Source organism: Centruroides vittatus, unplaced genomic scaffold, assembly GCF_030686945.1.
Source record: "Centruroides vittatus isolate TY-2023 unplaced genomic scaffold, ASM3068694v2 contig_563, whole genome shotgun sequence".
NCBI lineage: Eukaryota > Metazoa > Arthropoda > Arachnida > Scorpiones > Buthidae > Centruroides > Centruroides vittatus.
Window position 1 is genome coordinate 572,643 of NW_027122334.1, and position 27,348 is coordinate 599,990.

At 27.3% G+C, this 27,348-nt stretch overlaps 1 protein-coding gene across 1 annotated transcript in view; it reads right to left on the reverse strand.

The window, feature by feature from the left end:
* Window positions 1-27,348, reverse strand: part of LOC136978908 (sister chromatid cohesion protein PDS5 homolog B-like) — a 134,645-nt gene that overhangs the window by 20,210 nt on the left and 87,087 nt on the right. Inside the window, exons 19-29 of the mRNA XM_067274744.1 lie at window positions 26,493-26,616; window positions 25,938-26,093; window positions 24,142-24,210; window positions 20,439-20,572; window positions 19,355-19,478; window positions 18,749-18,953; window positions 13,701-13,815; window positions 10,643-10,775; window positions 8,464-8,586; window positions 7,116-7,172; window positions 1,511-1,659 (exon numbers count right to left, since the gene is read on the reverse strand). Coding sequence (XP_067130845.1) covers window positions 1,511-1,659; window positions 7,116-7,172; window positions 8,464-8,586; window positions 10,643-10,775; window positions 13,701-13,815; window positions 18,749-18,953; window positions 19,355-19,478; window positions 20,439-20,572; window positions 24,142-24,210; window positions 25,938-26,093; window positions 26,493-26,616 — 1,389 coding nt within the window. The remainder of the gene's footprint in view (window positions 1-1,510; window positions 1,660-7,115; window positions 7,173-8,463; window positions 8,587-10,642; window positions 10,776-13,700; window positions 13,816-18,748; window positions 18,954-19,354; window positions 19,479-20,438; window positions 20,573-24,141; window positions 24,211-25,937; window positions 26,094-26,492; window positions 26,617-27,348) is intronic.

Here is a 27,348-nt window from a genome sequence, read left to right on the forward strand (position 1 = left end):
CTATTCCATTCAGTATTTCTTAATTACAAAATTCTTGCATAATTTCTAAAAAAATTACTGATCGTTTTTTTATAAATCAACTCAGTATTTGTAAAAGCCAAAATAGATATTTTGTACATTAATAATAATGTCCATACTAATAGTTATTAATTAAAAGACGTTTTTCTTTAAGATGCTCTTGTATATGTTACTTCTGAGATATAGATATTTGGAGCTTCTTAATCAGATAATTATGACGATTCTTAAACATTGCTAATGTCAAAATCATTAAGAAGAGAGCAAATAAACTTTCTAATTGAACTACTGTTAAAACTATTATTCTGCAGTTAGTTACATTTAATTACATTTAAATACATAAATTACATTTAACTAATTTTTAATTTTATAAACTTGTCTTAAATAATAATGCAATTAAACAATAATTTTTCCCAATGCTTTTGAAACTTGATTGTTTTCTAATTAAATTCAAAACATAAAATATTTTATGTTTTGAATTTAATAAATATATATTATAATTTACTAATTTAACAAAAAAAAAAAAAAAAAAAAAAAGAAAGAAAAAGAAAAAGAAAAGAAATGTTAAAACCTTCTTTAGAATATAAAGTTGTTTGAATTCTTTAGTGACCTTTTTAATAAGTTTGTTTTGTTAAAAGCTCTATAAATATTAAATCTTCAGTTGTATTGTTTGTTCTTTTATATTTTTATATTCAAAAGATATCAATTTTCAATGATGGATCAATGTTTACAAAAATTATAAATTTCTACACTTCTAGAATATAATGCTTTCTCTCATTATTTTATATGTATATTATTTGTTTAACTTAAAAAATACATTAAAGAAAAGGTCAGGTCACCAGGAATATATTCTGAAACATGGAAATTACCATTTGTGTAAATTTTACAAAAGAAAAAAAAGTATTTTTTTTATCTTTACCTTAATCATACTTAAGTTTTAGAATATACTTTTAAATTTAATCATAGCCATTCTAACCAAGCAATGACGGAAAAATATTCTTATTTCTGTTTGGTTGTTTTTGAGCAAATTAATGTTTGTATCATGAGCATTGTGTTATTCTCATTTATTACATCAGGTGTTTTGACAAGCTAGAATTCTTACAATTATTATTTGATTGTTGCTATATGGTACTGATTAAGTGTTTATACTTAAAATGTTTTTCAATCAAAGTAAAAAAAATTGCTTATATTCAATAGATATTATACTTCTATTACTACACATCTCTTATAATGAATAGGCTATAAAATTTTATTTTATAAATTATGCCAATTTTAGAATTTTATATGATTATTTTAAAATATTAATTTTATATTTAAATGTTTGTTATTTTGATTTTGAATATTGTTTACACATACACAATGAAACTTTTTACATTAAAAGAAAATTAAACTATTAACTTCCTATTGATTTTTTACAATAATTTATGTTCATTACTTTTATTTAGATTATTGATGAATAAACTGATTAACCTCTAAATGAAATAAAAGAACTTACTTTTTACTATCATTTTCTTCTTCTGCCAATTCTTTATTTACAGTTTCTCCATTTAGTAATGTTTTTCCTTCCTTCTTAGTATGTAATATAGCAGTTCTATTTGTACCTTTTGATGTTAAACCAAACATTTCCATTTCTATACCTGATTTCTATAATGTATAAATAAAATCCATTAACTTTTATTAAAAAGTAATCTTCATAACATATTAAAAATAAATAAAAATACCATAATTTTGTGCAGATAACCTGTAGTGATATACAATCTGTACCTGTACTATACAAAAAATTGCTAAATATACCATATCATATACTCTATCTTCAAAATGGTGTTGAAAACATGACATTTACCAACATGCAATTTAGAAATTATCATCTTGAACATTTTTTCTTCCCAATTTCTTTTACTTTATTTCTCTATTTCTCTTAAATTTTGATTGTAGATGTAATTATAAATAAGGAAAAAAAAAAACAAAAAAGGGAAAGGAATATTTGAAATGGAACCACTTAAATTAATCAAGCATCAAAAGAAGAAAATGGCCACTGAACCACAAAATATTCTTATTGTTTTGTTTCATTCTTGTTGCATTATACTATATTGTATTATATCTAAGGGCTTATCACACAGCCCTCAGATATAATACAATATAGTATAAAACTAAATAAATAATAAGTGGGCAAGAAGTTAATTACAATCTATTTTATTCATCAAATAATAATAATAACAACAATAGTAAATGCTAAAATAAACAAAAACTTAAACATAATAAAATTTTTAATGTTGATAACATCCATTAACATGAGTTTGAGAATCAATTGCTCAGTTTCTATTTACTGTAAAAAAAGCAAAATGGGGGAAAAATCAACAATATACTTTTAAATAGTTCTCCAAGAATCATTATAGAGAGAGAGAGAGATATTATTGGAAACTTATCAAAATGAGAGAACTAAAATTGCAGTGGCATGCAGCGACATTTGATGATAGGGAAGATGTGCTGGCCCTGGATAGAATCATTGGAAGCATTATACAACGATAAATATTAACTGCAAAAGCACAAAATCAAAAATTAATTTTAAAAATCATTTATTTTACATCTTTTTATTTTGAAATAATATTTTATCTACATACAGGATAATCCAAAAATAACACCTAATTATTGACTTTTCAAGTTTTCAAAGTATTTACAGTAGTATGATGCTGTTTTCACAGAAATGCACAAAGTGGGAATTTTGTTTATAACAAAAAAAGTTTTAATGTCAAATTAGTTACATTTCCAACCACTGGATGGCTTCTGAGTTGATTGCTTAGTTTGTGTAACACCAAAAAAATAATTACAAATTTTCAATGTAGTGTTTATTCATGAGCACTACCATCAGATGGGCACTTCCATACAGTGCTGTAACTAGGCAGGTACAACAGAGGCACCTGCACAGGGTTCACTTGGAAGGAGGGTCCAAAATGCATGTATTTGTTTTATTATTTTCCCAAACCTAATTAATTAAGGAACTAAAATGCAAATTCTTGCACAGGACACAGGAATGGCTAGTTACAGCACTGTCCACACACATTGCTTCTCCTGTCACACAGCTTCTAGGGTCGGTATTTGGAGAGAACCATGTCCTCAGACATGGTTCTCTCCAGGGTGTGGTTCTTCACTATAGAACATAACCTTTAACACCTTTTTGTCCCAGAACTTTGGCCAGGACAGCATCACCACATTTGCAGATGATGTTCTTATTCTTATTGGTGGCAGATCCCACACAGATCTCAAAACAAATGGCACCAACACACTTGCCAGGATACATGAGTGGGGCCTAAAACACAAACTCCTCTTCAACCCTGATAAGACCAAGGCCATGGTCATAAACAAACCAGGCAAACCTGACTAGTACAGACTATCAAAATGGCTAATAGGAGTATTAAAGTCAAAATCAATCAGATACCTGGGTATGCTTCTAGACCACGGTTTAAGCTGGGATGAACACATCAAGGATGTCTGCAAATGCACCAGCCATATATTCAGTGCCTTCGAAAAAGTGGTTAAAAACAAATGGGGACTACAATCCGAAGCACTCAGTATCATATACAGCCAAATCTATATACCCATAGTTACCTATGCCTGTGGCAGCTGGGGTGGGCTGCACACAAGGTCCATTTGAAGCAGAAACTTGTTTCCTCCCAGCATAAAGCCCTTCTTCTTATTTCCAAAGCTTACAGAACCATTCCAAACAAAAGCCGCCAGATCATTACACATAAGACACCAATTGTGAATATTATCAACCTTTATTACAACTATTGGAGCATAAAATGTGGCAACAACATCTCAACTCACTCTTGCAACATCTCAGCCAACCAACTGGAAAAATACACTCCTGTTAATATCATTCCACCATTTGTTCAGACTTATCTAAATACCACCCCTCCACAAAACAGTGACATCCAAATTTACATGGATGGTTCAAAGACCAACAATCCAATATCAGAGACAACCTAAGCAACACCACTAACCTCTTCTATATTACTTGGACACGTGGCCATCAGGGCAACATCGGTAACAACAGGGCTGATCATCTTGCCAAAGCAACAGCTACCAATGACACCTTGGACACTGCCTACAACAAAATCAGTCACATCACCGTCAAAAAACTAGATAGAAGATGTAATACACTCCTGGCAATGCGATTAGACAAGGAACCAGAACACTACTACAATAATTACATCGTGAACATCAAAGATTACTACAAGTATAACTGGATTAAGCCCAGCAGCCACCTCTGCCAATTTCTCACCAGCCACGGGAAATTCTCCTCCTATCTCCATAGGTTTGCAATTAAAAGTACCCCCGTGTGACATTTGTAACCCATTTGTAAGGACAACACCAACCATAGATTTTATAGCTGTGTGTGTCTGGAATATGAAAGGTTAAACATCAAACTCTTTGCCTTGAAGAACATCCCCTGGCCGTGTCACCAAAAAGACTTTCTGGAAAACAAAGAACTATATACAACCTTCGAACCTCTGATCAAAAGACACTGTGTTCTTGTTACCAGCATCTCCAGTCAATAACTTGCTCCTGTTGTCAACAACAGATTTGTTAAGCTTCATGTACCTTTATGTAATCCACTGTCACCTCTGCAGCCTCTAGCTGCATTTGCACTGTATATATGTATTGTTATTTCACATTTATTTTATAATTATTTTCACTGACTTGTTTATGTTTTATTATATTATTGTACTCTTATTGCATTTCATATTTTATTTTCCATTTTATTGTATTATATCATATCTATTATTGTATTCCATTTTACTAACTTGTACACAAAATCACTGTATATATCACTTTATCTGTTCTTTACAAGCCATTGTATATTGGATCTTAATATTTGTTCTGTTTTGATTTACTTTTTGTATTTACTAGTTTTAGTATCTTATCTTTTTGCTTACTCTGCTTCACATTTTGTAACCGCAATACAACTGTCATTTTACTGTATATATTTAACTCAGCAATGCTCCGCGGTACCAAGTACGTATGTTGTACCTGAATAAAAATATTGATTGATTGAACTCAGACATTCCTTTCCATATGAATGGCCTGCAAGGTCTATGAATTTTTTTATGGGGCTACTCGAAGTCAAAGATGTACAGAGTTTGGCAAGTTTCATTGGCTGCTTTGAAGGACTATCTGCCATCACGTTTCAGCAATACCAACTGAAATGCTTGATGATACTGTGCATAGTGCAGTATCTCATCTGACAATGGTACTCGTGAATGATGGACAGTACATTGAAAATTTGTATAACACCAAAGAAATTATTACAAACTAAGCATCAGCAAACTAATTCAGGAGTCATCTAATGGTCAGAAATGTAACTAATTTGGTTTAAAACTTTTTGTTCTAAGCAAAAATCCCACTTCATTCCATGCATTTCTGTAAAAACCACATCATGCTACTGTAAATACTTAGCAAATTATTAATTTTTCAATTTTCTCTTACTTTCAGATCACCTAGTAATTTATTTTGTTATATTTTGATTGATGCTATGCATTAACTCAAAATTTCTAATTTTCTTGTTTACAACAAAGTGTTAGCTAAATATTAATAATAATAATTTTAGAATATATCTGCGAATTAAATTTTACTGTGGTTTTTCTTTTTTCAATACAAAATTGCATCTTTACAAAAAACTTATTTGTTCAAATGAGATTCATTCGATTACTCATGTAAATGCAAAATTTTAAATTTTTGAAAACTTTTAGTGTTTATCTGAGATTTAATAGTACTAAATCCATCAGAATTTCCATAAATATAAAAATTGGCATAGTGTATTTAATAGATTATAAGATATGAACTATAATGAGATTTAAGGAGGAGTATTATAAATCTAAATCTAGCTAATGAGACCATATTTCAACAGTCAAGTTAGTACACTACAAATCAATACATGTTTGGTTAATATTAAGGTAAATTATCATTTTTTTTGCTTTTATTCATATAAAAATTATTTTGGAACACTAGAAAAGTATTGTTAATGCAAAAAATAAGAAATGTATAAATGACTAAAAATTTCATAGAAATTTCATATATGTGAAATTTTTATCAAATAATATACAGTCAAACCTGTTTTTATGCGCTCTTTTTATGTGCGATTTTTTTAATGCGAATTTTTAATTTGTGCGGTATAGTTGGCGACTAGTCTCATGCGATTCGTCATGTCTTACGTTGACTTGTTATAGCTAAATAAACTTATTATAGCATAAATGCACTTATTATAGTAATATTATTGCATGAATATGCAAAAAATGAAATAATTTACTTTTTAAGTCAACAAAACATCACCTGGACAAAAATATGTAAAACAGACGATAGACCAGACGATGCAGTCAAGTGCTGACATCTGTTGTCAATAAATTCTATTTTGTACGGTTTTGAGTTATTTTCTATGTGAGACTTTTTTTATGCGGTCCCTGTTGACCGCATAAAAAAAATATTTTTTAATTGTGTTGCGAAAACTATTATTTACAGCCATTCGTGAAGTTTCGTGAGATTTTTTTTATGCGTTTTTTTTAATGCGGTCCCTATCCCCCGCATAAAAACAGGTTTGACTGTATATGAATATTACAATATTTGATATAATGAATAATTAATTCATCAAAAATCTTTTCTCTTTGAAATTTTTTAAAAAATGATTTTAATGTGTGTTCTACTAGATTTAATATAAAATTTTTAAATAAAAAAAACTTAAATTAATAAAAAGTAGACAAATATATAATTAAACATAGTTTTGATTTCTGCTTGCTTTCTCAATAAAATTTGGATGAAGAGAAAAAGTATTTCACTAAATATACTGAAACAAAAATTTCATGTTCTATTCTCATTTCTTTTAACCCAAGTATTTTAATAATAATAATGCAACTATTTACAATGAATAACAATTAGAATTATAACATTTTTAAATTCTTTCTCATTAATATAACTTAGCTACTTAAAAAAATTAATAAATAAAAACTTCACACTTTTTATATTAACATATTTACAGTAAATTTTAATAATACATTTTAGTTCATTTTATTTATATTAATTAAATATTAAACATAAATTATTCTCACCTTAGGTGGTGTAAATGCCAGCTCTTGAGGCAAGTAAGTCTTAATGTTACTGTAACTCTTAAAGGAGAAAATAATAATATATTTTATTTAATCTAAAACTTTTAAAAATAATTGTCAATCACTTCAGAAATATTAAATTTACAATAAAATTTATTCAATTCAAAAGTTCATGAAATATATTCTAACTTTATCTTTCTTATATTGTTCTTTCAAATGTTTTTATAAATAGTTTAAATTTTAATATTAAAAATTACATTTTTTCCATTATATTTTCTTTATTTAATTTTATGTACAGGTTAGAGGCTGCAAACAAAAATTATTAAAAACATTTAAATATCAATAAAAAAAAAGAAACCACAGAAACTATTTGAATATTTCCATTAATAATTCTTGTTTTTATATTTATTCTAATAATATAAAACTTTTTCAAAATATTTGAAGATATTTGTCTTATTTCATTAAAATCTTCTATATCTCTACAGTTTTATTTACATTTATTCTATTAAAATTTTTTAAATAAATAAAATAAAATCTTATCTTTCTTTTATTATGTTGATGTAAAATATAAAACATATTAAGAAGTAGTTTGTCCACACCACAGTCTATGTTTGAATGTGCTTGTTTTCATAGTTCTTTTTACTATGGCTTGCTTTATTTGCTTTACATAATTGAATACAAAGTTACAAATTGCATTTCTGTGTGCTCTGAGTTAGAGCTGTCACTTTTGAAATTATTTTCACATTTCTCAAAACACCAGAGAAGTAAGAATGGTTCTTATTGACTACCATTGAGCTATTTAGTTTAAAAAAAAAATATAAAATCACTAATAAATTACCTTCTTTTTATAAAATTAAGTAAAAATGTGATAAATTATAGTAACTATTATTGAAATTATTGCAACTGTATAAACAAATTTATGAAAGTAAAGTCTGATTCAATTATTATTACTACTTTTTTTTTAAAGTTTTGTTTTGTGCAAGTAGAGTCTAAAAGTTATCTGAATTAAACTTAATTTGCTATTTTATTAGATTAACATGATGAATATTTTGGCTTATCATATATAGTTCCTGGATGTGCAACTGGTTGAATCATGGAATAATGCAAAAGGCATTGGTTCACATTCTATAATTAAATATATTTTATTTTTTCAAATGAAATACACACAGAATATAATGTATTCTTTATACATCATTCAAATAATTTTATCTTTCTTGTTATGAATATCACTACTTGTATATTTGCTTCACTTATTTTAACAAAATAAAAGATCCAATAGGAATATGAAATCTAATATTATACTTATATACTTAAATAACATTTAAATTAATTATCTAAAAAAATAACTTACTTTATCCAAATTTGTAAATAATTTTGATGGCAAAGATGGTTCAACAGGAAAATCTTTTAAAACAAAATTTGTAGTTTTTGATATTACAAGTCCTAGAGCCAGGTCGCATACTGCATATAATTTCTAGAAATAAATAATTATTCATATATATTGTAATTTTCATTCAATTTCAATTAATATCTTAAACTGTAAACTTTAAAATCAACAGAGATAATTGATATATTTGTGAAATAGTACTTGAATATATAATCTTTTCTAAAAAATACCTGTTATTGATTCTTTGGTTCTTTTATTCTTGTTTTAAATGATCCATATTGAATAAATAGCAATATACATATATATAATTATGATATAAGTAATTTTTCCTGCCAATGCTAGCTGTTTGATTTCAAGATAAGTGTCAATTTTTAGGCAACACATAATGTCCAATTTGCCAGAAGAACAAACATGATTTTAACAATCATATGAAAATGTACTATGAATAGACAATGCTTAATGAGCAGTACACAGATAATATTTTATTCACTAAACTTCAATAAAAATTAAATGAAAATGTGCTATCAAGGAGCCTCATAACTTTATAGTGTTAAATTATTTAGTGTTTGATGGAGGATCTCTGGTGAGTAACAATGATATTATGCTACATAAACTATATAATCATCAAAAATAAAAATAAATTCATCTATTTTATAAATACATGAGTATAAAGTATAAAGTATAAAATTACATTTAAAAAAGGGTTTAATTGATTTGTGCAGCAGTTGAAATTATTATTACAAAATTTTGAATCTCATTACATTCTTTACTGAAATGAGCAGACAGATGTAAGTTTAGTGAATGTTTAGAAATTTTTTTTTATGATACATTACAATAGATGATAATATAGTGTAATAATAAACAAGTTTAAAATATGTTACTGATAAGCAATTTAAAAATATGTCTTGTTTATAAATAAAAAAATACAATTACCAAACTATATAAGAATGATATGTTGTTTAAATATCTAAAATTTTGTCAATTCTCTGTTCATTCATGATTAATTTGTCAATCTACATCATTTATACAGAGTGATAAATAAATATAATATTTATTAATTTTCAAATTACAAATGAGATAATTGTTTCAAATGGGCAAAAAAGATTAATGTGTTATCCAAATAAAAGTTTTCAAATCTCAAATGTAATCCATAAAATTCATAATTTGGTGTATGTGCTGCTTATTTTTTGTTTTAATGGAAACACAAAAATGTTCACAGATAAGTTTGTATCTTGGCAATAAACTTGAATAATGTGTTTTGATTATTTTATGTTAAAAATAGTAATATAATTTCTTATACAAAAACAATACAATTATAAAGTACAGTCCTACAAACTCAACTTAATGTGGACTAAGAAGGCAATAAGTTACCAAAAATAATAAGTTTGGTTATTCACAACTCAAAATACATTACTACAAAGAATTTTAGTAGATAAATTAATCTATTAAAATCTTTTAACACATTCATAGTGAAAGAAAATCTAGAATACAATGTAAAAATAATTATTGTACTACAAAAGATGTAATAAGAAAACATTGTCTGGAGGTAAATTTTTATATGTCTATTACAAAGTATTATATGTGCAAATTCAAATACATATTAAACTATGTATCAATAGTGACTATTTCTATTTGTAATTAAATTTTAATTTTAAAAATATTAAGCTATGCAGTGGCTACTTTTAAGTTAATGACATTCATGTCAGCATTTTGCAGTACCACTTTAGAAAAAAAGTTATACTTTTTGTTAACATTTGGAATTGATGCTATTATTAAGTGTTGCCAGTGAAGAACGATAACTCTTATTTTATCCTAGTGTTAAAGAAGTAAACATTAGATTACATTTTTTTGAATAACATGATGAGTTTTATGAAATGTCAAGTTATCAAAGGTCGAGTTTCTGAGACTCTACTGTACTATTATAATGTCTTTAATTATATTGTTATCTATAATGTTTTTATTATATCTGACTTTTTGAAATTAATAAGAAATAATTCAGAAGAGAATATAATAATTATGCACTGCTGACCAAACAAAATGCAACACCATGTAGGATGTTTCAATATCTATAGTCCATCATGGTATTGCATTTTAGTTGGCCAGCAGTGTACTTTCTTAAACAGAAGTATTATAAATTTCTTACCAAGTTTGCTAAATCATCATCACTTGCTTGCTTATCTTTTGTTTGTTTTATATTTTCTATTAGTCTCTTAAAGAAACTGAAACTGTAGTTTTCATTTTTTGTCATTAAAGGTTCCATTAAAAACCACAAACACCTATAAATAAAATAAATTTAATATATTTAAATTTATCTCATACTAGAATAGTCAGTGTAAATATTTAAAAGTATAGCAGTATTTGTTCCAAGCATATTTTATTGATTCATGATCATTAGTTATTTTGGCTTACAATACATTAAAATATGATTTCAGTTTCATTATCACATGTCATAAATTAAACTATATGTTATTTTTGAATTATTTGATTATAATAGAAGAATCTTCTTATTATAATCAACTTGGAACTTGCCTGTACAATAATAATAACTGACTGATAATATTAATATTAAGTGAAGTGAATAAAACTACAATTAGTGAAAATTCTTTTATTAATGCCAATATTAAAACTATTAAAAATATACAATAAAAAATTTATTAATCATAATTATTATTACTAAAAAGTACTGTAATTCATTCAGTTTATATTTCAAATAAATATCAACAATTTAAACAATTGTATTGCAAGTAAATAACCAATACTACAAACATTTATCAATTTTAATTGTTAAGAGCAATAACCAATATCAATTATATGTTATCAGCAACATATTGAGGCTACTAGTTCAACAAAACAGCTTAAAAATAATTGTTATAAAACTTTTTTTAGGTAAATAAACTGATTGCAATAAATATAGTTTTGGGACATGCTAATTCTGATAACATTAGACAATTGGATAACAATATTGATGATTACAATAAACAGACTTCAATGTACTGTACAATAATACCTAATTTCATGTTACATCCATAAATAATACCTTGCTATAACATTGTCAACAACTGAAGAGTACAAAACTTGTGAATTTACAACAATTACATTCAATTAACATAGAATTTATCTTTTATGTGTTATTTTGATGTTAAGTGTTTTATATAGTTATTTCAGTAGAACCTGCTACTGTCAATAATTGAAATAAGTGATATTCTAATGAGAAGATTGTCAGGCTACCACCATAGTTAACTTACGGGTTATAACTTGAGTAGATTCACTGACTATAATCTGACAATACTAATTCTATAGTTGATGGAGATGTATAAAGAAATACCATAGAACTTTATTGGGTAACAATTTTCATTGTTAACCATGAAAATTGTATCTAATTGTCTGGATTAAGTGTCTCAATCTTTAAAAATTTAATTAGGTAATGATTCAGATTATGAGTGCTGTAAAAAGAAACATATTAAATGTTTTAACACATTACAGTGAAATGTTATGTGAAAAGAAAAAAAGCAAAGGAGTCAACACTTCATTTGTTTTTAATAAAATACTAAAAATGTCACTTAAGTTAACTCGCTGATTTTCACTTTAAGCCAAACCTAAAAAATAAGCTTTAATTCACTTAAATTCTCATGTTTTGAAACTTTATAACATGTAAATAAATAAATAAATATATATAAAAAAACTCTAGTTAAAAAAATTGTCTATGTTTTTTGGTTTTATAAACTTATCCCTATCCACATGTTATTTTTATTCTCATTTATAATAATTCTGTTAGGGGTGTGTTCCTCAAAACCATTAAATTATTATTAAATGCAGTTTTATTGTATTTCTTTTCATTTAGTACACTTTAGGATATACTTACAAAACAATTTAACATTCTAAAACAAATGAATAACTTATATAAGTTATTGATAAAATGAGTATTTTCATTTGGGAATTTGATAGATAGTCATCAGATCAAAGATAGACAGATTTATTTTTGCATGATTTTCAGTAAAATTTTCTTGTACACATTAAAATGTTATTTTGGTAATATCATAAAAAATTCAATTGAAATTCTGTGCCTAAATCTTATAATGTAAGCTTGAATAATGAGAAGAAAACAAAATAAAAATGACTTATTATGTCAATGTTTATAATTATTAACATGTGTTATTTATGCTATTTAATTTTTTTTTAAATATAGGAATGGCAGAGTAGAGAAATGAAAATAATGCAAGAAACATCATACAAAAATTTTGTGAAATCTAAAAAAAAAATTTGTGAGTAGTTTTTTATTTTTATTGGCCAAGTGTTTTGGTGGTAGAAATATTGCATAATATACATATTTTGATGCATTTACATTTTTTTTCTATGTATAAGCAAATGTAAATAATATGATCACAAGAGATACAACATTCATGTGTCTTAAATGATAAAATTCAATTTCTTTACCTCTCGTCAAATTAAAAAAAAAAAAAAAAGCCAAAACAAAGTATTTCCAAATTTGAACAAATTATTTATTATTATTTCAAATTTTAGGATTAATAATATATATTATTAATAAACTGTTAATAATTGAAATAAGTGTAACAGTGTTATATAAAATATGTAACAATGAAGATGGTTGTAATGAAGCCATACATGTTCCTTTAATAAGCATAAGATCAGTTGCCTTAATTAAGCAATTCTACATATATAATACAGTAGAGCATCGATTATCCGACTTAATTGGGGACTGGGGTTGGTCGGATAACCAAAATGTATGAAAAAATACATTATTAGTATAGTGTATTAGGCCTGGTTTAAATACTAGTCTTCCTTTCATGGTTGAGCTAGTGCTGCCAGCTAAAGCATGCAAAAATTTAACAAAAATAATATTAAAGTAGACAAGACAACCAAATATTGTAGCGCCACATCGCTAGGGGACATTTGAATTTGCCGACTAGAACGTGGTCGGTTAACCGATAAGTCGGTTAATGGGAGTCGGATAATCGATGCTCTACTGTAATTAATATTTCATTCCTTGTAAATAATATAAAAGTATGTAATATTTTTAAAATTACTATTAAGAAACAACACTAATCTGTAAGTAATGAAATATCTTATAATTATAAGGAGAATTTTGAAAAAAAAATCTATTGTAATAAAATTTACTTATGTATTATTAAAATTTCAAATATAAATAGAACACAAAGAATCTATGTTTAATATTTACTTACTCTTTAATTCTGCTAAGTGATGCAACATCATCATATTTCTTAAAAGAAGGCTCATGAGAAAGTAAATGAATGGCATAAGGAAGAACATAATCAGGAAGAATTGTAAAAAGTTTCCCTGTCATAAGTAAAAAGATTATAAATTTTTCATGTATATAAATGTTAATTATTTAACTTAAATAGTAAAAAAACTGATTTAAAAAGGTGTATACAGTAATACCCCAAACTTATGCAACAGGTAGGACCAAGCGATAACCGCGTAAGTCGGGGTATAACTTTGCATATAAATATATACAAATTATTTTTAATTGGGGCTGGAGAATAAAGTAAACAAATTTAGAAAAAAATGTTTAATAAAATCTTAGATAACATTGTTTCCATCTCAGCGATAATACCGTGACATTTATGAATGATGCTTGAATTTAAAGATTGAGCATTTTTCACAGCTTCAAGAATTTTTCTTTACCTTTTATAATTGTTCTGACCGTTGATTCCGGTAGATCAAACTTCTTTGCCAATTCACAAATTTTAATTTTTGTATCGAAGTCTTTATCTTTGGAATGTAAAGTTAACATTATTAAAGTTTTTCTTTTCTTTTTTGATACAGAAGAATCAGTTCTACTTTGTTTGGATGACATAGTAGAGTCTCTCAAGTTTCTACTATGTACAGTACAAGTAGATATAACAAACACAGAAATAAATTGTAGCTATGCGTCGATTCCATGCGACATGTCCGAACATGTAAATTGAACAATAATGTGGGGGGAGTGAGTAATCAAGAGTTGTGGCCTTAAACAAAAGACAAATTGTCGCAATTTGAAAATCGTGTAACTCGGGGTAGCATAAGTTGAGGTATTGCTGTATGTGTGTGTGTGTGTGTGTATATATATATATATGTTACAGTCAAAACCCGTTTTTAGTTAGAATGCGTTTTAACTAGTTGAAACTAGTTTATACTGGATGTCTTTGTTAAAACCCGTTTTGTCTAGTTAATTTACTGCTGTACATGTTTTGATTTTAGATAAAACTAATTTTAGCTACATAAATATGTTTGGGAGAAATAAATAGTTATGTATAGTGATTCGGGGAAAGATGCCTAACATTTTGCTTATGAAGGAAATTATAGCGATAATTTGGGTTTTGGAGGCCTAATAAAAATATCATATTCTTGAGCATGTTTTTCAAATAAAACTTTGGAGTATATGAAAAATAATTGATGTATTGTATATTGTGTTTGCAATGACGACTTTTTTACTGTCTGGCATTTTAGGCACCTCACCCCAAGTATCCGGGTGAGATGCCAAATGCCATTAGGGTAAGATAACAAATATAATTGCATAAAATTAATTTTCGAATATCTTAACCAAATTTAATTTATTGCATATGTAGTACAAAGTACTTCATAGTAAGTATAACAGCGCAGTATAAGTATTGTTAAGTTTCTGCCTGTTTTAACGTGCTCTATAGCTAGCTGAAAGCTCTTTTCAGTCCAAAAACCTTTTTGAGAAGTCCTTATATAATTTCTATGCATATCCTGCAATAAAATGAGAAAACAAAAATTTATTAAAAATAGGCTTGTTACCCCAAGAAAAATGTGGCATCTTTTCCATTTGTCAGGGTAAGATGCCTAGTGGAGTCGCGTGTTCTAGCATGTCTGATCGGGATCGGTGGTAGCTCACAATGGAAACTTTAGAACCTTAACTACATCATACATTAATTGTTTTTCGCAATTTTTAATAAATTCTATTTTAACTTTTAGTTTTAAAACGATTCTAGAAACATTTCACAACTTCGTTCTTATCTTGCTTTTATTCTTCTCAGATGTAGAAAATGAGGTAACAGTAGCCAACTACAGCTTTCCGCACTCAATATTGGCCCAACGATTCATCATACTAACACATGACAATATCTGACGTCACTGTTTGAAAATATCAAAAAGTAGGCATCTTTCCCTGTTTACCATCTTACCCCGAATCTCTCTATATGTTGCAGTCAAAACCAGTTTTTAGTTAGAATGTGTTTTAACTAGTTAAAACTAGTTTATACTGATGTCTTTGTTAAAACTAGAATTTACTGCTAGTCAAAAATGAATTTGAGTTAAAACTAGTTTTAACTAGACAAAACGGGTTTTAACAAAGACATCCAGTATAAACTAGTTTCAACTAGTTAAAATGCATTCTAACTAAAAATGGGTTTTGACTGTAACATATATATATTTTTTAAATATACGAGGGTAATGCCAAAAGTAAGGTCTATTTTTTAAAATATGAAGAAACATTTGTTTTTAATAATGTTCATATCATTTTAAAGCTTGAACATTTATCTATTTTTCTACCTAATCGCCATTTCGGTTGATGCATTTTTGTATTTGCTGTGGCAATTTTTGTATGCCCATGTCATACCAGCTCGTGCCATGTCGTGTTAAACAAATTAAATTCACTGCCAATTGATGGAAGTGTATGGCGAGTCGTGCATAGATATCAAAAATGTCCTTGAGTGGTGTAGGGAGTTTGCAGCTGATCATACTGAAATTCACGACAAAGAAAGAAGTGGGAGACTGTCAATTTCCAACGAGTCAGTCGAGAAGGTTGAGCAAACCATGCGTGAAGATTGGCGAATCACTCTAGATGATCTCTGCATTTTGGTCCTTAGGGTTTTCCTGAAGCACCATTCATAAGATTTTAATGGAAAAGTTGCAATATCAGGTGTGAGCAAGATGGATCCCATGACATGGAGGCAAGTTGGTATGACATGGGCATACAAAAATTGCCACAGTGCCTACAAAAATGTATCTACCGAAATGGAGATTATGTAGAAAAATGGATAAATGTTTAAGATTTAAAATGATATGAACATTATTGAAAATAAACATTTCTTTGTATTTTTTAAAAAATAGCAGACCTTATTTTTGGGATTACCCTCATATTTTACTCAATCTCCCAGAATTTACAGTAAAAAAAAACTGACGTCTCAAACTTTTTATAAATGAAACTTTTGTGAGTGAAAAATCTCAATAAATTAAACAGTATTTTATAGCATATCAAACACAACTTTTGTAAAAAAAATCAATCACATCTTATTTGTGAAGTAATGATCACCCTTAGGTTAATGATTCCTCAACTGATCTTCAGAATATTACATGTAACCTTTACTCTGCTCAACTCTTCAATAAAAAGGTTTAATGAATATGAATATTTCCCTTGCTACAATATGCACTTAATATATTTAAACTTTACTCACTTCATAACAAACATGAAAAAAAAAACCCCAGTTTTTGAAAATTCCCCAAAACATCAAAATTTAACTTAGATACCTTACTCCATAGAATTCCTCAATTATAAATTTTTTCCATTAAATAATTTACAAAGTTTAGTTAAAAGAAGTTTTGATTTTTTAATTATTATTATTATTGTTCAATACTTGAAATTTGTTTTGCAGAGTTATTAATAAAAATAATATAAATAATTTAGTATTTTTATAATAGTGACAGTCTCCCACTCCTTTCTTTGTCGTGAATTTCAGTACGATCAGCTGCAAACTCCCTACATCACTTGAGGACGTTTTTGATATCTATGAAAGACTTGCCATACACTTCTGTCAATTGGCAATAAAATGTTTTATAAAATGTATAACATAGGACATTCATCCTATGTTATACATTTTATAATTTATCAAGAGTCAAAACAATAGATACCAGTATATTTTAAATTATACAGTTTTAAAATATAATAAAAATAACAAATTTAATGATGTTTAGAAATAAAATTGTTATTTTAAACTGTAAATTCAATTTAAGTATTTTTAAAATTTACAGCAATTTTTTATGGTAACCTTACTCAAAATTACACCATCAATAAAAATACTGTATTTTTAATATACAGTGGAACCTCGCTTAATGAGCATAATTCGTTCCAGAACCTTACTCATAATGTGAAACAATTTTTCCCATAGAAATTAATGTAAAATATGATAATGTGTTCCGTTCTGAAAAAATACTTAAATACGGTATTTACTTGTGTATAAGACAAGGTTTTTATTCATTTTTCACTGCTTCAAAAACCTAGGTCATTCTATACATGCAAGTGAAGAATCTTTTGTGTTTTTGCAATTATTTTTGTGAACCGTATATAGTTTATGCTGCCATTATAGCAGAGTGCTAGTGAGGTCAAGGTGAATGTCTCTTTTAAAGAGATGATCCGAAAATAGCTGGTCACTTAACAATGATTATAAATGTAGTTATTTCATATTTGTTAAATTGATATTTTTAATGAATATTTGTACATTCTGAATCATTAAAAATAAACTTTTTCCTGTTACATGCATTATAATCTTTTGGTTTTGCTACATGAGTATCAGGTGCGTGGAAAAACAATCTTCAAAGCTGATAGCAGTCATTCAAGAAATATTGCATTTTAAATTCACTTGACGAACCAGAGGATGATGCTTTGTGGAGTAAGAGTGAAAAAGAGGAGAATTGTAATGAAGCTTCGGAGGGAGAGTCCGAGTAGACAAAAGGCGATAGCAAGAAAACATGGTTGTTTGCCTTAATATGTGCATTTGATGATAATTTATTTGCGATTAAATAAAATAAAATTAGAATTGTATTAATAAATCTAATTTTCTTTATTTTGATCTTTTAAGTCACACCTCGTCCTATATGAGAGATCGTCTTATACGCGAGTAAATGGATAAACGTTATACGTAAAATATTGTAAAGAAAATTATACAATATACATTGTTAAGGAGTGTGAATCATATTCATCTTTTCTTCTAGTACGGAATGAACCAAGCTGGAATGTGAATTCGATTTGCAGAAAAAAAATTAAAATAAAATAAAAGATAATAGCATGATGGAGCGTGCGCACAATCCGGGACTTCCCCTCTCCTTGTCAGTTGTAACTTTGCTCATTATGCGATATGCTCATTAAGCGAGGTTCCGCCGTACATAAGTTCCTGAACAGTTTGAATAAAATTTAATTTTTGATATCTCAATCAACATAATTGTCAATATTAATACATAATTTAATCAACATGAAAAGAATTTTACTTACATGTGGTAATAAGATGTTGTTTCAAATAATCTCTTCTTTTTGTAATATTAGTCATTAAATACTGTTTGAAAGTATTTTTTAATTCTTTTGACTTCTCCATTCCACACAATGAAAATATAGCCAAAAAGTCAAGTGGAAGTTTCAAACTCAGTAGCCCTTTATGTAACTTGCAGGCAAATTTCTCTCTTACTTCAGGACATTCATCCTATATTATACATTTTATAATTTATCAAGAGTCAAAACAATAGATACCAGTATATTTTAAATTATACAGTTTTAAAATATAATAAAAATAACAAATTTAATGATGTTTAGAAATAAAATTGTTATTTTAAACTGTAAATTCAATTTAAGTATTTTTAAAATTTACAACAATTTTTTATGGTTACCTTACTCAAAATTACACCATCAATAAAAATACTGTTCTATTCTTATTAGTAGTTATAAACTTTAACTAAACTTTTCTTTCTCATATACATTTAATAAAATATCAAAATTAAGTCTTTCATTACAAAATAATTATAAAAATCATATATTAATCAGTAATCTACAATGAAACTGACTAAGAACAAATTATAATCAATGAATAGTTTATGAATTACTTACATTTATAACAAATGCCAATGTCTGAAACTGTTCTAATGCCATTGCTTCAGCATAAAGTGGTTCTTGGCAAAGTTTCAATATACATGAAGCAGCCATATATCTTAACCAAGATTTTTCCATTGGGCTGAGAAAAAAAAATTTCTTGATATTACAGTCAATTTACATAGTTCTTTTTGTTAAGTAATCAAGATTTTTTAAAATAAATGGGCTATATTGTGTTCTAACAAATAAATTTTCACTCAACTAAACTTCTATAAGTAAAAAAAAATTATTTAAGTTTTAATAATATGGTATAAAATATAAAAAGAAGCAATCAACTATATTTAATATTCCATAATTGATCTTACCCTATTGATAAAATAAAAAAAAAAACCATTAAATTTTCCTTGATAAATATTCCGTATCTCTTATCTTCAAGAAAAACTCAAATATAATAGCAAAATCACAACTTCTGCTTATTGTGCAGATGCATTACTGATTACACTTTCTAGACCTCCATCTGATTAAATATTGGTTTGATTAAATATTGGATTAATTTACATATAAGATATTGGTTATATCTAAATTAATCCAGACTTAATCTAAATTAATATCTAATCCACACTTCATATGAGTTATGAAATCTGGATTGTGTAATCAGTAACACGTCTGCATGGTAAACAAGTTCAAGTCTTGCTCCAGGCAGATTCTTTTCTTCCAGAAATTTCTAAATTAAGAATTAATTTATTATAATTATTAAAATTAATATTGTATAGAGGTATATCCACCTTCCTCTAGTCAAATTAATTAGTAACTAATTATTAACGTAGCCTGAAATAGCTGATAATTTGGCAGATTATTTGGTAAAATTTTTCTTACATAAAGGAAATAATTTTTGCAATGTGAAATAACATAATCCACTCAAAGATACATAATCAATTTAACGTAAATTAACTTCTAAATTATTTTCAATACTCTTATAATTTCATCAGTACTGAATATATTGCATGAAAAAGTATAGGTTATATTTTAAAATCTATATGGACTGTATTAAACAGATTTCCTGTAAAAAATACCATAACAAATATAATAAAAATATACTCACGAAACATGTCCTTTTTCCATAAGATCACCATGATGCAAGATTACACTTGTTAATAAACGAAGAGTTGAAGTTGCAGATGGTACTGCTGTTTTCAATCCCAACAACCATCTAACCATTACTTTCATCCCTTCAATCTGTAAATGAAAATTATTTTATTCAATAACAAAACAATATTTAAATTTTTCATAAAAATAAATGACGTTCAAAAACTTCAAAACAGAAAGAAATGTTTAAAATTATGAAATTAAATTTAGACTCCAGTCAATGCATTTTGAAATAAATATCAAACCGAGAAAAAGAAACAGAACTAAATTATAAATAACTTTAAATCTTATAAATATAGCTAGCCAAAAATTAAGTAATAATTATTTACTTGCATTTTACTAATTCCACAATAATTATTTTGATTGAATATAATGAAAAATTAAACACAAGCATGGCTTAATTTTCAGATATTTGACTTTTTTGACAATTCTTTTGTACACAATACTATATTCAAAAATTACCTTTTTTATGGCAAATTCAGATTGCCATCTGAAAATATATGAAACAAAATTTTCAAACTATCATGCAGCAATGCTTTCTGCCAGTTATGGTTTCATAAGAGAAGCTTCACAAAGTTGTTTGCAGCCTTGATAGTAGTGTATGGTAATGCAGTCGACACTATTTTAGAGGAGTACTGACTGCTCAGAAAGGCACAAGAGACAACATGTATATGGGGTGGTATGGCTACTGAAGCAAGAACCTAATTTTGACAGAGAACTGTTTATTAGAGATTGGTTTTACTAATCTTCCATGATCTTCCAAGAGACACAAATTTAAATAAGTTTCAGTCCTCATAGGAATTAATTTTGCTTTTCCTCGAGAGTCCATTAAAATAGCTGATGCTGACGAGTGAAAATGGCAGTGAGATGTTGATGAAAGAAGGACAGAAGCAGTACCTCTTTATGCAAAGAACTCGGCTGACTTAGTTCAATGAAACTCTGTTGTCAGGCTTCAGTCCATTGGCATGTCAAGTGTCCCAAGGAAAATATGAGAAATGTGACTTCTGATGGCTGAGAATCTTTATTGGATAAGCAGGCTGGTTGTCGGAATTACGAATGGAATCGGGATAAATCCCAGTGCCTATGAGAGAGAAAGTGGCCTGTTGAAGATGTAACCTGTCATAGGTAAGTCCTAAAGGAAATGGAGGAATCTTTGTAAATAACTAAGAAGGTATGGAACAAGAAAAGCTCTTGCAAGTAAGAACATTGAACCCATTAATTGAAAAGAATAGAACACCTGTAAGGAACTTTGAGAGCAACTCTGTGTCGTTGAGACATGGGATTTTAACAGTTTGGTCCTTTTGATTGCCAATTCTGATTGATCTCAGTTCCCTATCTATACTTTTTGATTGGTCTCATGCCTGTGCTCAGGTAATTTGAGACCAACTCAGACAGCAGGAGAGGTCAATTTCAATGCCAAATTCTAATCACAACTGGAGATGGTTGGACCTTAGAACTTACATTGTTTAGCTGTGTTCCTTTGTCAAATAAATTTTAAATAAAAATACAGGGTGTCCCAAAAAAATGTATACACACTTTAACAGCTGAGAGCTCAATTGATGTTTTTTATCTCCATGTTAAACCCATTAGAATTAATAATGGAAGTCAGACTAAGCTTTGAACAAAGGAAATTCATACTGAAAGCGTGAAAACACAGTTGAAGTGCAAACACAGTTTAGGAAGTTACGTTCAAATTAAATAGTACAGTTAACTGCCATAATTGCACCTACTGGGGATCTGATAATCTGCATGTTATGGTGGAACATCATGTTAATTTACCAGGAGTTACAGTGTGGTGTGGCTTATCATCAAGAGGATTAAGTAAACCAATCTTTTTTGACACTTCTGTAACTGGTCCCGTTTACTTGAACTTGCTGCAACAGTCTGTCATGCCATGCATTAGAGAGGACTTTGAAGATGAAGAGTTTTTCAGCACGATAGGGCACCCCCACACTATCATCATGATGTTAAATCCTACCTCAATGAGATCTTGCCAAACAGGTGGATTGGATGAAGGGGTTTTGTAGAATACCCTCCACGTTCACCAGACCTCACACCGCTAGACTTCTTTTTATGGGGATACTTAAAAGACAAAGTCTACGTTATGAAACCTGCAACAGTTGCTGAATTGAGAGCAGCCATTGAATGAGAATACCAAACAAAATGTTTCATGATTTTTGTGATTCCATTGCTTTGTGTTGTCACCAGTGCCTGGACCAGAACAGACATCAGTTTGAAAACAGATGTTAACAAAACAATTAAATAATGTCTGTAGATTGATTCTATTACATTTTGAAAATGAAATATATTTTTAAACAATTATAAAGTCAATGTTAATTAAGTGTGTACACATTTTTTTGGAACACCCTGTATATTTTTTTTTATAACTCTTGGTTTATTTCTAATTAAACAATTTTTTATGAATAAATTTTGATGAGGATTCAAACTCTGTCCAGAGGTTCAGATTCAGCAACAGCAAACTCATTTGTGACAATAAATTTTTATTGCCTAATTTCTGTTTTGTTTAATCAGTGATTTTAATGTTTGAAATATTTTATGCATTAGAACATATTAAGATAAGAAAGTTCTACTTTTAATAATGAATAAGTTTTTATAATTTTTATCTCTCTGGTAACAGAACTTTATATAACATGTAACTTTTTTATTTGACTTTTTACATATTTTTAAAAACACTTTACATCCAAAAAATTGTAAATGCTAATAACAAGTACAGTCGTCAATAAGTTCAAACCTACCTGAGATATGACACACGATCACCCTTTATCTCCCCATCCCATTGACCCTTAATAACCAAAATTTAATAGCATCAATCCCATAATACACAAACCACTCTAAGATTTCAGAAATTTTCAACAAAAACACAGGAGTTATTAAACTTTAAAGAGGATGAACAAAATCATGCCACATACACTAAAATCCATACATACAAGAAAAAAACCTTAAATTTTTTTTTGTATTTCCTAATGTTTCAAGGTCCAGAATCCAAAAATGTAAAAATCTTAAAGGGTCATTTTTTGACCGATTGCCATATTTTCCTCTCTGTTATATATAACATTGTCAGGGAAGTAATTACAATTAGTTTTATAATTAACATGATTTGCTATTTAAAGTTAATTAAAACACATCAGTTGGTTTCTTTAGTTATTTAATTACTATGATAGAATGATACCAAAATTTCTCCTGATTCTGATTCGTTTGAATACTTTCTAAAGTCTATTTTAGTTTAAAAAAATTAATAATATACATTATGAGCATGGTATGTTTATTAATTAATAAACATCAAACTTAAGAATGGAAAATGATAAGGAAATCCAGAATCAATCTTTAGAGAGAAACCAAAAATTTCTCATTTATATTTTTTTGTGTTCTGCAAAACACAATAAAAACACATTTCAGCATTATAAATAGCTCATGAACTCATGATTAATCCAACAGTTATATTGCTATAGCTTCTTGCCTTATTATAACTATTACAATTTTTGTGTTACACAAAAACTGTAATAATTAATTCAACAATTTATTTTATTACTTCTATCACACAAATATCAAAATCAACTCTACAAATTAAAATGAAATAAAAATTCATATAAAATTAAAATAACTAAAAAACATAATTAAAAATAAATATAATATCTGACCTTTACTTTGGTTTCTTCTGGCAATTCATCATATTTCACCCACAGTGCATCACCGTGTCTACTGGGTTCCTAAAATTTAAATATAGAACAAGTGTTATAATAAAAAGTATATTATGATAAGAGGAATTTCCATACAAATGTACACAGAATGTTTTCCAAATTAATATTTGCAATAGAATATCTCTATGATTTTAATACACAAACTTCATATAATATATAAAGTATTCAAAACATGGTTTTGAGTACCCTATGCAGAATAATTTTTTCCATATAAAATAATCAGAAATAGATTCCTAGTAAATGTTTTTGGGCAGACTGCTTGATTTTCTGAAATTACTGACATTATGCAGATGATATTTGTAGGTGTGTTGTGTATATATATTCTCCAGGATTAAAAAATCAATTGGTTCATCGTTTAAAAAATTTTTTTTCATTTTTCAAATTTTCTCATTTTTATATATAACCTTCCACGGTTATTCACGACACCATATATACACATACATACACACATACATATATTATAAACATCTGGAAGCCTGATGTACTTAATCAAAGCCAAACAATTGCTGTAAAGAATTGGGCTAATTTATCGCTACTATTAATAATTAAATTCTAAGTAATTTGGTACCAATGGTAGATGTTAGGTACCATTTCTTATTAAATTTAAAAATTATAACTAAATTAGTATTTATTAATTTAGGATATGCTGAAAGAAATTATTTCATTTTTATATGAATGGATTTGCAACCTAATGCATTTCTACACCACATGACTTAGTTTCACTGTTGCTTCAAACTTAGATATACCATTAGATTTTTATATTAATGAAGGTAATTATTAACTTAGCCTTATTATAGTCTGATACTTTGGCAGATTGTCTGACTTTAATTAATAAAGGTATTATATATACTGACATTTTCTTATAAATCTAAAATGCATAAACTGTAAAGTAAATCTGCATAAGTAATATTTTTAAAACAAATTTTAAATGAAACGTTTTAAAATTAATACTAAATATTTTTGTAAAAAACAAATAAACATTAAGAATGATTTAAAAAAAAATATAGAATTGGCTTCTTCCACAAAATCTTATAACTCACTTCTTGAAACAGAGCAGTGTGAAATTGTCTTTCATTATTACACTTTCTTTTATAAGATGAAGAAACTTCACAAAAATTGAAAACTCAATTTAGTTTTACTTCATACTTTTGTACTAAGAATAAATCAAATGCTAAGAAGAGTAAATGAGTCAAATCTTTTTATTTGATTAAAAGTGTTTTGGGACTTCTCCATTCCATCATCAGATCATGATAATGAGATAATTAATTTGTTCCAAATAAAACCAAAAATGATTAACTATTGTTGATATTTAATATTTTGATTTATGTACCAATAATAAACATTTAATTTAAACTCCTTTTCTAATGTTTAAAATGTCTTCAAAATGACATTATGATGCAATATTAAAACAAACAGTTACATAAGCAGAAGAGCATGGACATAAAGCATTATCTATTTCACATCATTTGTATTAAGTTTCTAACTTGTTGTTGCTCAATAAAATTGTTTTTCAAATTTTTTCTTCCATTAAAAAAAAGATCTTAAAATTTAATTTTAAAGCTTATAGTGTGTCTTAAAATTAAGGAAATATGATACATCCTAAATTTTAAATTACTTTTTATTCTAAAAATTAAATTATATTAATTATATTTCTTTTAAGTTAAATAATATTTTAACAATATGAAGTTCATTACTGATATGAATAAGTAAATATAAAAATATAACAAAAATATTACCAAATCCATCATTAATAGTTCTTTAACTATTACTTTGGAAACTATACTTTTTATTTGAGGACCAAATAGATCTGAACAACGAAATGCAATATGTCCAACTGAAACAAGTGCTGTCCGAAAGTATCCTGATGATAAACTTAAATGTTGTTTCAAATGCTGGAAAAAAAGTGCAGAACATTTAATAATCAATAATAATTATATTCAATATTCAAATATAATAAGGTAAGAAGGAAAAAAAAGAATTATCATTATATTGACAAGTATTTAAAAGCTTAAAAAATTCCCAGGACTCAGGTTCATTTTCCCAGGAATCAACCTTCAGAAATTTGTCAAATTCCCAGAATTTCCATACCAGAAACCATATTATTCATATACACTATTTTACAACAGTCATCTATGAGAAATTATTTTATATCTACTATCTTTATTCTAATTAGTCTATCAACTACATATTGAGCATCCGAGCTGAACGTCCGACATACACGTTTTCGCGTTTAGAACTTCGGCCTCAACCTCGCTATTGTCATAAAAATTACTCAAAGTTTATAATAATACCTCAAGTATTTCTCCAAAAATTTTTTCTTTATTAGACACTGCTGTATTGATACAAGCCACTGCATATTTAGCTTGCTTTACTGAGCCATTCTGAACAAAATTTTTCAATAATGGTAAAAGTCTCCTAAAATAATAAAAAAAAAGCATTATAAATGTTTACATTTTTAACTATTTTATTGAAATATTTTATATTTGTTTGAATTATATAAAACTGAAATAACGCATATAGTAATAAAACTATTTTGATATAGAAAATTGTATGAATAGCCTCAGTTGAGTAACATTAAAAAAAATTATTTTAATTTGACTGTCATCAATGCAAATTAATCAAAGTCATAAATGTAATATTACAGGAAAACCAAACATGGTACTAGTTAGAAAATAAATAATTCCACAATTTATTATTTAATGCATGTTCTCTTTATCAATTACTTGATATATAATCATTTTTCAAAATTTTAATTCCATATATTACATAGACATTATATGTCTAAATAATGACAAAATTAGCAATTTATAATTTTATGATTTAATTACTAGATCAAATTATATTTTTCATTAATTTGTGCTATAATATTTTTATACAGTGGTATCTCATACTTTGAACAACTCATATCAAATGTTCCACAGTTCAAATGCTATTTTCAAGAGAAATTTTACCTGGAGTTTGAACTGTGCTCAGTGCATAAATGTCACCTGTTGTGTGCCCAAGTCATCTCTTGTTCTCACTGTGAAAGTATCTCTTGCATTTACTCTTGTCAGTTTACAGTGCTTTTTCACTTCATTTTTGGTATGTCTGGTTATGCACACAACCTCTTCCTATTAACTATGGCATCCAAGAACAGTGTGAAAACAA